This window comes from Ochotona princeps, chromosome 16 (assembly GCF_030435755.1).
Source record: "Ochotona princeps isolate mOchPri1 chromosome 16, mOchPri1.hap1, whole genome shotgun sequence".
Taxonomy (NCBI): domain Eukaryota; kingdom Metazoa; phylum Chordata; class Mammalia; order Lagomorpha; family Ochotonidae; genus Ochotona; species Ochotona princeps.
In genome coordinates, this window is record NC_080847.1 from 53,265,679 (window position 1) to 53,279,003 (window position 13,325).

Here is a 13,325-nt window from a genome sequence, read left to right on the forward strand (position 1 = left end):
TTAGAACCAGCACCCCTATGGGACCCCAGTGCGTGCAAGGCAAGAACTTGAGCCACTAAGCTATCGTGCCGGACCCTGCTCCTCACCTTTCTCTGCAGATCCAGGCTATTATGGAAACGACCCAAAATTTTCTGCGTCACGTGAGGGACAGACACGGCTGAGTAGCCGCTCTCCTCTTCCCAAGATCTGGACTTGGCCTTGGTCTGGGCGCGAAGACGCCTCTCGCTCCCGGCATTCTCAGTTCCCGCCGCCAGAGGGCGCGCCGTCCCCGGGAACGCGCAGCAGGTGCTTCTCAGCCTGGCGGGGGTCGCGACCTGAGGCTTCCCTGAGCACCTGCTGCTTTCGTTGCAAACAAACCTGAGGAACGAAACAAAGAGCGAGCAAGTCTGACCCTGACGTGCAAAGTCAACTGGGCGTCGCTCCACAACTCTGCCCAACTCTGCAGGTGCGGGGAGTGCGGGGGTGGTCCCGCAGCAGCTTCCCGTGACAGCAGAGGCAGGAGAAGGGTGGAGCTGGCGGCAGGTGTGGAGAACCAGGGCTGTGTGTGTGGAACGGCGGAGGCTGAGCAGACCAGCAGGGGGTCAGGTCACTTGGGGATCCGAGGTGGGGCGCAGTGAACAACAGGCGGGCTCTTCAGGATGATGCATTTTGGGGAGTTCTCACCTAAGAATCAACGCGCTGGGGCCGGCTTGGAGGTGTAGCCTGTGCCACCCGCATCCCATATGAACACTAGTTCATGTTCCAGTTGCTCCGCTTCCCATCCAATTCCCTGCTTGTGGCCTGGGAAAGCAGTGGAGGACGGCCCCGAACTTGGGTCCCTGAATCCACGTGGGAGACCCAGAGGAGTCCTGGTTTCAGCCTGGCCCAGTTCTGGCCATTGTGGCTATTTCAGGAGTGGATCAGCAGATGGGAGATCACTCTTGGAATATGTCTTTCTCTTTCTGTCTGCAAATCTGCCTTCCAGGACCCAACGCGGTAGCCTAGTGGCTAAAGTCCTCATCATGCATGCGTCAGGATCCCATGTGGCCACCAGTTCGTGTTCCAGCTGCCCTGCTTCCCTTCCAGCTCCCTGCTTGTGGCCTGGGAAAGCAGTAGAGGACATCCCAAAGCTTTAGGACCCTGTACTCACGTGGGAGATCTGGAAGAAGCTCCTGGCTTCATATCGGCTCAGCTACAGCTCTTGTGGTCATTTGGGGAGTGAACCAGAGGATGGAAGATCTTTTTCTCCTCCTCTCTGTAAATCTGACTTTCCAATAGATAAATCTATCCAAAAAGCAAAGCACTGGGCCTGGCACGATGGCTCAGTGGTTAAATCCTTGCTTTCTATGTGCCAGAATCCCATATGGGTGTCAGTGAATGGAAGAGCTTTTGTTTTAAATTTTGTTTTGATGATTACATACTTGCGAAGGGTGCATGCCCATTGGGACCACTGATGAGGGTGGGAAAGGTTGAGGAATAGGAGAGGGTGAGTGAGATCATTGTTTCCAATTTTATTTTTCTTCTTCCTGTACTGGGGGAAGGGTGGAGAGAAGGGGAGAAGCCGTACCCAGCCTCCCAAGCTCCTCAGTACCCGGGGGTGGGGGACGGCCACCCTGCGTCATCCCAGGGTCTCCGATGTGGAGCGTGTCCTGAGAGTTCAAGTTTACCTTGCTGGTCCCTGGTGAGGAGAGAAACCAAAAAGAATGGGGACTGTGGAGGGTGGGCAGTGCTCTCTTGGGCAAGTGAAAAGTTCATTTCCAGGGTTCCAGTTTATATACATTCAGCAAAGCAACAGTTCAAACACAATCCAGCTCAGTTCAAACATGGCTTGCAATGATCGGGTTAGATATACAACACGTGTCACATGTGTGTGAGCAGGGAGTTCCAGGACAGCTGGCAAGGCACCATTGGTGAGAGACATTGATAAAGAGCGCTGCTTTGATCTGGGATAGTTGGCTAATTAAGCACAGATGTTCGCCGTATATCAGGGAAACATGAAAGCGCATCCAAGGACTCACTGTGGGTGGGACGCCCTCGGAGCCTCTGCTCAACACACAGGCCTCTGCTGGCCCAGCTGCCCTGTTGGATGGATTCCGACAGAGAGTGCTGCTTAAGTGGTCTTAATAATTCTGAAATGCTGTTGATTTCATTGCTCCAAGGATGAGAAACCCTTCCAAGGTTCATTGGCTGACTTAGTCCACCTTGGAGTCTCCATTTGCCCGGATACTTGCTGTCAAAGCTGGTGCTGGGAGAGCTGTCCAATTTGTTCTGCCCTCCATCCTCTGCTATGGTACTAATTGTCCTCTGCAGGCATCAATGAACTGGTTGTCATGCCCCCCACATGCATCTGGGCGTGCTGTCGACCTCAGCAACTGAGGAGACCCAGTTCTGATGCCTGTATGCCCCGGTCAGATCACACATTCTGTGATTTTCCCTGTGGTTGGAGTTCTGAGTCCAGCAGTTCAGTTGGGAGGGTACCCAAAGAAATCTCACCAGAGGTGAGCCCAGACCTGACCCCTGTGTGCCAGCCAGTGTGGGTTCTGGCTCGCCCATCACCCACATCAGCCTGCACACACACCGGTAGTTGCAGCTGTTGGGTCAGTTCTGTCTCCAGCCTCATCTCACACACCAACCAATGGATAACTGCCGCCCAGCCTAACCTTGCCCACAACACACTTGGCCCTCATGCACACCAGCGAGAACTGAAGCCCACCAGGGGGGAACCAACAGTTTCCCTGCCAGGCCCACTCCCAGCCCTGGATCTCACACTTTCCGGGTGGTTCTGTAGTTTAGCTGGGCAGGAGTTGCTTGCATTCCCAGCCCTTGCCAGCTGATGCCAGTCTGCATTTACTCTGGCTCAGGCATGCATCGGTGGATACAATCACTTAGCCTGCCCTGCCTCTCCTCCCCCTAACCCAGTTCATACACGAATGGCTTTGGTAGCCCTGCCCAGCCTGGTCTGCCCCTGGTCCCAGTTCTTATACTTAACAGCAAGAGCAGTGGCCCAGCAAGATTCACAGGCCGCCTACCAGACTTGCCTTCTCCCCTCATTCTTACGTGTGCTACAGCCCAGACTGGCAATGGCCCACCTCACCTTGGCATTTGTTGGTGGGTGCTGCAGCCTGGCCCACATGGCCTGCTCCCAGTTCCAGCTCATGCTGGTGGGTGCTGTAACTTAGCCCAGCCTGGACTTCCCCCAGTCCCGGCCCTAAAGTGAACTGGCTGGCATTGCAGCCAACCTGGCCTGTCCTACACCCACTGCTGGTTCCCAAATCTGCCAGTGGGTGGTACAAACTGGCCCAGCCTGGGCCGCCCTGAGACCTGACCGGCGGGTACTGTAATCTGGCTTGGTCTGGACTGCTCTCTGTTACAGGGACCGTGTCCTGACAGAGGAGTTAGAAGATCTTTCTTTCTGTCTCTCCTTCTCTCTGTAAATCTGCTTTTTCAATAAAAACTTTTTTTTTTAAAAAAAGCAAAACGTTGAGCAGAACATAAAGGCAAACAGGTTTCTGAAATATAAATGGGGCTTGATGCTGGGCTCCGCTGCTGGTAAAAGTCCCTGGAAAAGTCTGAATGTTTATTTCCAATCCCTAATCCCACACACAGCCCACCAACACGCACGCAGGCTGAAACTGGCTCAGCCATATCTGAGAGTTCCCACGGGGCCTGGGAATGCCCTCACATTTGCACTGCTCCCTCTGTGTTCTTTAATTTCCCTGTGGTGCCACTGGGGAGCTGGCTTCCAGGCACGGCCAGAGAGAGCAGCCTCGCCACAGGCACTGGTCAGTCCTGACCCAGTGGTGTCGAGGTGAGCCAGGATGTGGGCACGATCACACCTTGCCTCCGTGCCACACATGTGGGAGACCAGTTGCAAATACGCCAGGGACTTCCCGCTGTTGAAACTAGCTCCTACATGAAGGAAGGCTGGGCCTTGGGAGAAGGATGGGTAGGAGGAAGAAGCACCTGCAGCTCCCACAGGGTTTACCAGAGTTGCTGGTGGAGTGATGGGCAACATCTTCCCTCTTATGCCAGTTAGCTTCAGACACTGTCTCAGTGAGCCCTGTCAGGTGGGCCTGCGTCAGCATCGAGCACTCCTGGAGGAGAAGGGGGCATCCAGGATGACCTGTTTATATATCTGTACCGGTGGTGGGAGTTTGAAATCAGCGAATACTTGGGTCATAAAAAAAAAAGTATTGCCTTGGAGAAAGTTCCAGATCAATCATTGAAATAAACATATGCAAGAATTGGACAAGGTGAGCAACTTTTCTACTACTTTCCAAGGGTTGTCATTTTTAGCACACTATTTTCTTCATTATTTTTGAGACAATCCCTTTTAAGTCTGCGTTATAGTTAAAAGTCAAACACACCGCTAAGTAGAACTCATCAAATCAAATGCAAGGAGGCGCCAGTTCAGCTATCAGCAATAAGCAAGTATCCAATACTGAATAGTCATATACAGCAAGGTGGTCAATGTAAGGAGAGCAGAGCAGGTTGGACAGCTCTCCTGGCCAAGCTTTAGCAGCAAATGTCTAGGTGAGTGGACGCACTGGGGTGGACTCTGTCAGCCAGTGGACCTTGGAAGGATTTTCTCAACCTTGGAGCAACAAAACCAACACCATCAGAACTATCAAGATCAGTCAAGTAATACTCTTGGAACATCCTTTTCTACATTGGGGTTTCTAAGACGACATCAAGTGGACATACCCATTCCCCGGGTACTGATGTAATTTGGTGCTGGGAGCAGCCCCATCTCTTTCCTTGCTCCTCCTCCATCCCCCACCACACACAGCAGAAGAGTGAAGAAGCGGGAACTTGGAAGCATTTGCTCCCTTACCTTCCCCCGTACCTTGGTCCTCCCCACCCTGATCGGTGATCCTCATGGACATGCATCCTGGTCAACTATGTAAACAACATCAAAAATAAAATAAAATAAAATAAAATAAAAATGTAAAAAAGGATTGGGATGTCAACAGATGAACTTTCTTCTTATTTTTTTTAGTGCAAATATTCAGTCCATATTTACCCTGAAACCTCTTGAATTCTCTGTAGTCTTGAGTGTACTCCACACACACACACACACACACACACACACACGTAGTTCTGTGTCCAGATGTAGTGGCACTTACCATGTGGCTGATTGTGACAGCCCTGGCTCTTCTTTTTCCTCCTGCTGTTTCCAGGCATCTTGTCTGTGATGGTTTCCCCCAGGAGTCTGGGAGAGGGCAGAAACCAGAGATTTATCGCATCCGAGCCTTTGGAAATGCAGACCTAACCACTTAAGGAAAGGTGTTTAATGCCAGGTTTGATGAAGAACAGACAGATGTTGAGTGTGGTTGGATAACGAAGAATGACCTAACTGTGATGGTGGACTGGACGAAGCAGGCCCTGACTGTTCAGATGTGTCTGGGTGACATGCACAGCTTACCTTCCTCCCTGACTATAGCCAGGGCCCCCTCTTTGAATGAGAGTCCCCTGGCCTAACCTCCAAGAGCTTCTTTGTGGCTTTTACCCAGAGGAGAAGAGCCACAAGTCTGAGTAGCACTGCAGGCTTTTTTTCTTTTTCTTTTTTTGAGATTTATTTATTTGTATTGAAAGGCAAATTTACACAAAGAAAGAGAGGGAGAGACGCAGAGAGACATTCTGTCCACTTCAGAGCTGAGCCGATCTGAAGCCAGGAGCTTCTTCTGGGTCTCCCATGTGGGTGCAAGAGCCCAAGCACTTGGGCCACGCTTTGCTGGTTTCCCAGGTGCATTAGTAGAGAGCTGGATCAGAGGTGGAACATTTGGAACTTGAACTGGTATCCACATGGGACGGTGGCACCACAAGTGAAGGCTTAGCCTATTATGCCACAGCGCCAGCCCTTATTGTTGGGTTTCTGAGTGGTTATGGAAGAACTTGAGAGGGAGAGCAGGATGGATAGAGGGTAAGAATGGAGAAGAGGAGGCTGAAACATGGAAAATCTCCTACTGTTCACCACTGCAGTGACAGAAGTCATTTGGGTGGCAGATCATTTGGAGATCCAATTGAGTTGTTGTCTAATTTGTGTTGAGTCCAAGCCGCATCTCAGAAGAAAATTACTTGTGTGGCTGCAGGTTTGAGAGTGACAGGGTGTTAAGATTTAGGGGAGTCAGGCAAGTGGCGATTCTGTAGGGGGCTTGAACTCTCCAGCCTGGCTGGGATGGCCAGAGGCCAAGGTGGTGAAATTTGTGCAGCCTCTGATTTTCTTTTTTTTTTTTAATTTTACTTCCTCTTATTATCATTTTGGTGTACAGTTCCATAGGCTCTGGGATTTCCCTTATCCCCTCTCCAATTCTCTCCTCCTTCACTGAGTTCCCTATATCATAACTATAGGATAGTTCTTTATACAGTTATATGTCCATTATTTGTGAGCATGGAAAACGGCAGAGAGTCCAGCATCCGATTGTCAAGATACAGTAGACAGTTTCATTGGGAGTCCATCTTTGTCTGGAAGTAGAGATGCAAACTGCATTGTAGCCTCACATCTGGATATGATAGTCTCCATTACACAGTTACTATACATCCCCATAAGTGAAAAGCCATGAAACAAAATCAACAACAGGAAGAAAAAAAGAAATTTACAAGCTGAGAAGTTAAATAACATGCTGCTAGATATGGTAGTCTCCATTACACAGTTACTATACATCCCTTAAATGAAAAGCCACAAAGCAAACTCAACAACAGGAAAAAAAAAAAGAAATTAGCAACACCATGAAGTTAAATAACATGCTACTTAATGACTAATGTGTCACTGGAGAATCAAAAACAAAATCAAGAACGATCCTTCATGAAGAAAATGATGCTACTATATGGTCTATGAGTCATTGAAGAATTTAATGAGGGGCCCGAGCGTGGCCTAGTGGCTAAAGTCCTCGCCTTGAATGCACCGGGATCCCAGTGGGCTCCGGCTCTAATCCAGGCAGCTCCCCTTCCCATCCAGCTCCCTGCTTGTGGCCTGGGAAAGTAGTGGAGGACAGTCCAAAGCCTTGGGACCCTGCACCCCTAGAAGAAGTTCCTGGTTCCTGGCTTCGGATCTACATAGCACTGGCCGTTGCGCTCACTTGGGGAGGGAATCATCGGACAGAAGATCTTCCTCTCTGTTTCTTCTCCTCTCCGTATATCTGACTTTGTAATGAAAAGAAAATAAATCTTTAAAGAAAAAAAGAATTCAATGAGAACAAAGTGTTTTGAAGAGGTGAAACTAACAAAAAAATAAAAATTCATAAGATACAGTTTGTGCTGCGGATCTGGACCTCCTCAGCGCGCCATGTGGCTGGAGTGGGGGAGGAGCTCCCGCGCGGTTTCCAGATTGCCGGAATCCTGGTTTGATGGCCCTCTTTTGGGAGTGGGAGGGTTGTCCCGGGACTCTGAGAAGCAGATCTGGGCCTCCTCAGCGCTCCATGCGGCTGGAGTGGGGGAGGAGCTAGGAGGATCCGGGCGGAGGCCTGAGCGTCTCAAACCTCGGGCAGCCATGCTGCCCGGGGTGCTCGGGTGCCCTGCCACGAGTCCAGCCTAGCACAGCCAGGCTTACCACCATGTACGTAAGTACATGGGGTGAGCCGCTCCTCGCGGGCGGCCAGTGCGCCACATGGCACCAGGCTGCGCCTGCTGGCCGCCCAGCCAGGAAATTCTGGAATTTGATTCCTTTGATATGCTACAGGAGTCACTCCATGCTGAACCCACAGTTCTCTGAGAATGTGTATCAGTCCTTAAGAGTCTCACTAGCAGTAAATCTTCCTCTGAAGAACCTGTAGTCACTTTATAGTGCAGATTACCAACATTAGTCCCTTCAAAAGCAAAATTCTGGGCTTGTCCAGCAGGATACCCCATTACCTGATAGGAGGAGGGATCAGCAGAGTGGTCACAGAAGGCAAGACTATGACATTGTCTGGCATTTGAGAACCATACTCAGGGCTAGAATGTGTCAGGTATGGGTAGACCAATCCCTGTGCAAACTCTGACCCCACTGGATGGTTTAGAAGGGCCGGAGGAGTTTATGCAGGAGGCATGACAGTTTATGGGGCACGCTGGGCTGACCCAGAGCAACCTCTGGCATACTTAACACTGGCTGGGAACAGGCCTGGTTGGGGAGCTTGGGGAAGGCCTTGGCTGGGCGGAGGTTACCAGTAAGGGGCGCAGGTACTGGAAGGGGGCTGAGTTCTGGTCGGGTCACAGTTGTACTCCCTTGGCACAAACATGTATTCGGACTTGACGCACCATGCTGGGTTAGACCGCAACACAGTTTGGTGCTCTGGAGGACCAGGGTAGATGTGGGACGGACTCGGCTAGGTTTCAACCCCAACTGAGCCATATATGAGCTATATGTGGGTATGGACGAGCCGTGGCTGGGCTGAAACTCTCAACAGCAGGAACCAGAATGGGTTGAAGAGTGGTGCTGGCCCATGGACCTGCTGGTATGCATGAAACCTGACACCAGGAAGGGGTCTGATGGAGGAATCTGAACAGTTCCTCTGACAGGACAATGACCCTAGAAATAAACGCAGGAAGTATGGAGGGAAACAACCCAGAAGAGGCTTTGGAAAGTGACCCACTGGCATATATTTGGCTCAGGTTGGGGGCAGACCAGGCTGAGTCGGTTCACGTCATCCACTGGCAAATCCAAGTGCTGGAACTGTGAGGGGACCTGGCCAGGTTTGGTTGCGATAACAACAGTACAAAACACCAAATGCCAAGGTGAAATGGCCTGTGCCAATAGGGAATGCAGCACCCAACCAGCACACCTCCCACTGATTTAGGTGAGGGTTGAGCGTGTGATGGGCAGAGCCGGGAAGAGCTGCAATACTGATTGGTTCTGATGGAGGTCGGGGCTCAGAATAGAACCAACCCAGGGATTACAACCACCAGCTGATCGGAGTGATGGACTGTGGCGGGCACTGTGCTTACTAGTAGTGTATTTAGGAGCCTGGACTGGGAACACCTCAAAGTTTCTTTGGGGATTCCCCTGAACAAAATGGAGGAATCAAAACATTAACCAAGAAAAGATAGAAGATGGAGTAGATCAATCAACCACCTCAGCTATATGTTTGCAGCGAAAAACTGGACAAGGGGAAACTCTAAGATGGACTATGTCAATAAGTGGACTCTGCACCAGTCTCATCGTACCTGGATTGTTGCTGATCTAATTGATCGAGGTGATGCTCTGCTGGCTCTGCCCTCAAACCTGAGAGGGCCTCCCTAAGAGGCCGTTGAACTTGACTGGACAAGTGGGATGCTGGACTCTGTATGGTGTGAGCTTTTAATTAGGGAGTCTCGGTGGAATTTGGGCTGTGGTTATGCATCAAGGTGGGGGGACTCACCATGGGGGAGGGGTTTGGGGTGAAGTGGGGAGAATCCCAGTACCTATGAAATTGTGTCATGTAATACACTGTAATTAATGAATAAATGAATAGAAAAAAAAAGATACAGTTTGTGCTGATCTTTGTTGGTAAGGTGTGTCTCCTGTAGGCAACAAATAGATGGCTTTGTTTTTTTAATCCAGTCTACTAATCTGTGATGTTTGATTTATGAGTTTAAGCCATTTACATTCAGAATTAATATGAATGAGCAGTAATTTGGTCCTGTCATTTTAGCAATGGGTTGTTCATTGGTTTAGTCTTCTGTTGTCATTTTCCTGGAATGTTCTTCCCATTTGCCTTTGGTTTTGGTGGTCGCTATTCCTTTTCCCTGTCAAGGGAACATCTTTAAGTATCATTTGTAGGGCAGGCTTGTAAGAGGCATATTCTTTTTTTTTTTTTTTAAGACTTTATTTATTTTATTACAAAGTCAGATATACAGAGAGGAGGAGAGACAGAGAGGAAGATCCTCCATCCGATGAGCCACTCCCCAAGTGAGTCGCAACGGGCCGGTGCGCGCCGATCCAAAGCCAGGAACCAGGAACCTCCTCCAGGTCTCCCACACGGGTGCAGGGTCCCAATGCATTGGGCCGTCCTCAACTGCTTTCCCAGGCCAGAAGCAGGGAGCTGGATGGGAAGTGGAGCTGCCGGGATTAGAACCGGCACCCATATGGGCTCCCGGGGCTTTCAAAGCGAGGACTTAAGCCGCTAGGCCATGCCGCTGGGCCCGAGGCATATTCTTTTAACTTTTCTTTAGTGTGGAAGAATTTTATTCCATTTTCAAAGACAAAGGAAAGCTTTGCTGGGCATGTTATCCTGGACCAACCATTTTTTGCTTTTAGAATCTGGAATATGTTGCTCCATTCTCTTCTGGCATGTAGAGTTTCATGTGAGAGGTCTCCTGTGGGTTTAATTGGCATTCTTTATATGTCAGTTGGTTTTTATCATGTGCTCATTAAAGGATCTTTTCTGTCACCACCTTGCAGCGACATTAAAATGGCGAGGAATTTTGAGGGCCTAGAAAAAAACAGGAACCGCCACCGCAACTGGCACACACACCGCACGAACACACAATCGGCCAAACCAAGAAAGCAAAGGCCAACGAAAAGGGGTAGCAGAAGGAAAAAAGGAAACAGCTCTTTATTGCCGAAAGCGGGCTGCTTATATATCACTCTTCCCCAATCACCTTTTTCCCGTGGGCCCACTGGGTGCTACCTGATTGGCCAGGCCCTGAAGAGGAGGCAAATCTGCCTCACCTGCGACCTCCAGGCCAGGCCTTGGAGAGGAGGCAAACTTGCCTCACCTGCGACCTTCTGTCTTCCTGCTGCCTCCTGGCCTTGAGCCAGCCGCCATCTAGAGGTCCCTCATATACGTGGGTGGTCAGCTCCTGGGTCACTGCTCCCCACACTTTTCCTTATGCTCAATTGAAGAGAGCTTGATTATCATGTGTCATGGTGAAGATCGCTTTTGGTCAAGCCTGTTGGGAGTTCTGTGCCGCTCCTGGATGTTGTTTCAATTCTTTCTCTAGATTAGGGAAATTTTCCCTTATTATTTCATTAAATCTATTTGTAAACCCAGCATCTCTTCTGCACCTTCTGTGACTCCCATAACTCTTCTATTTGGCCTTTTAATAGTGTGTTTCAATTCTTGAATACTCTTTTTTTGGCCTGATCCAGCTCTGCTTTCAGCTTTTTGTTTGTTTCCCACTGGTGACAGGAAATATCTTCTGATTTTCAGATCCTTTCTTCTGCCTCCTTCATTTTATTTTGGAGACTCTCCACTGTACTTTTGCTCCACTGTAATCTTTGTTTCTGACATATCAGCTTTCATTTGATTCATTTTCAGTGTGACATATTCCTTGAATGCCTGCTTTACGTGCTTCTTGGTGTTGATAAGAAGTTTTACCACTAGTGTTTTGAATTCTGTATCCCCCATTTTCTCAGTGTCTTCTTCAGTTAACTCTGAAGTTGGCAAAGGCTTTTGCTCCTTTGCAGGGGAGTCTTCAGTAACATTCATTGTGCCTCTGTCTCTTATTTTGTTCTTGGTCATTGTATTTCTCATTATCACAGTCTTCTCCTTGGGGCAGGCTTCTAAGCTCTGTCACTCACAGGTCTTCAGTTCTATTTCACTAATTGCAGTTGGTACACGGCTCTTTGTTTGCAGTCACTTGTGCCACTCCCTCCAGTGAGTTCCAGGTCTGGCTTCTTATGTTAAATTTCCACCATGGTCTCCATAGCCCCAGCTCCTGGCTCACCAGTCCCCACCTCCTTTGATACCGTGCTGAGGCTGCCCAATTGTCTGTACAACCTTTCTCCCACTTGTGGTTACAGTAGGTCCCAGGATTAGGGAGACACCAGGTGTTCTAGATACCTAGGCTGTTTGTGGTGCTGATCTTGCCAGAACCTGTTGGCCATTATGTCTGAGGGCCACATGGACCTACTTTGACCCATACAATGCTATAGTCAGTATTAGTTTCCTGTGGGACCAGTGCAATGTACTGACCTCAGTGAGTTCTCGCCAAGCTCAGCACATGTGCAGCTCACTGTTGTCCCCTGCAGTCTTAAATTCTTTGCCACACTGTAAGAAATGGCGCCTGATGTGCCACTATCAGAGTTCTCGATCTGCTGGTCGTCAGGTCTGAGGGCTACCCAGACCTATCTTGGGTGGAACCTGCAGGATGCACGTTGTTGCAGTTTGCTGAGTCAGAAATTAGTTCAGTCCTAGCTCCATGTATGCACAGTCCTGCCCCATAGCCTTTGCCTGCTTAAACAAAATGGTGCCTAATTTAGCTCTAGGAGGTGGACTGGGCTGTGAAATCCACCCTGTTCCCGCACTGCCCGTCTGGGACCTGCCACTCTGTCTCTGTTCCTGGTCAAATCAAACAGGCAAGCAGGATGAGCAGTTCTTTGTCTGGGTTCGTCTCCGGAGCTCCCGGTAACCACCCCTTTCCACCTAGTAGAGTTGCTAGTAGAGTTCCAGCTGCCAGTGGAGTTCAGATTGCTACTCACTGAATGCCATTGGGGTATCAGTCACTACAACATCACACCGTTTTGTCCTCTGCTTTCCTGTGTCTGTCAGTCTCCAGGTACCCCTCTGCTGTCTGTCCTCTACGATTTTCTGGAATGTGCCCTCTTTGCTTCACACTGGCTAATATTTCTCCATCTGTTTAAACGTGTCCTTACCCTATTCCACCATCTTTATTCCCCTGTGTCTCTGAATTTCATAGTGGGCAAAGCTCAAGAATCAAAATGTGGAGAGGAACCTGTTGACAGGGGGAGATTTTACACTCATCCATCACCCTCAATGATTAGTAGGCTGTCATTGATCTGATTAGAGTAGCACATTGGGTCAGCAATGGTTGAGAGACTATGAGAGGATTCTATCACAAGCCTTTTGGGTAGTGATCTGAGGAATTGATTGTGTGAACCCAGACAAAGAAGAAAGAACTGCTCATGCTGCTGGCCTGTTTGATTTGAACAGATCCCCCCATGGGAAGAGCAAACAAGAGACCTTCTTTACACAGAGAGAAATGAAAGGGAAGAGAGAGAGGAAAAAGGCAAGACGGCAGGGAGGGAAAAAGACAAGATGGTGGAGAGGGTTCTTCACATGGAGATAGCCTGGCTGGTGCTTTTCCCAGGTGGGTAGAAGAGTCTACAGAGGCTGGGAGTTTGACACTCATCCTGTGGTCCTCACCTTTGAATTGCATACAAAGAGAACTTGTAGGCAGAAAAAGAACTCAGAGTAGAAGATGGATTCCTGAGGGTGAGAAATACTTGGGTTGGTGAGCAGGCAGAACAAAGAGAGGGTTTCTATCAGAGATAGAAGAAAGCCTGGGCATCTTTTCCATTTCTTAAGTGCAGAAATTGAGGAGATCTTGTAGGTTAGTGAGCTCCGCTGTGCCAATAAGCAGCTATTTGGGAGAATTATCCAAAATATTGAGGGTAAATTTGATTACATGTGGGTGCAGTGTCCCAA

The 13,325-nt window shown here is 49.3% G+C and overlaps 1 protein-coding gene across 1 annotated transcript in view; it reads right to left on the reverse strand.

The window, feature by feature from the left end:
• Positions 1–237: 237 nt before the first annotated feature.
• The window catches only part of IGFL4 (IGF like family member 4), a 36,431-nt gene continuing 23,343 nt past the window's right edge, over positions 238–13,325 (reverse strand). Inside the window, exon 4 of the mRNA XM_058673941.1 lies at positions 238–357. Within this exon, the coding sequence (XP_058529924.1) occupies positions 238–357 (120 nt within the window). The remainder of the gene's footprint in view (positions 358–13,325) is intronic.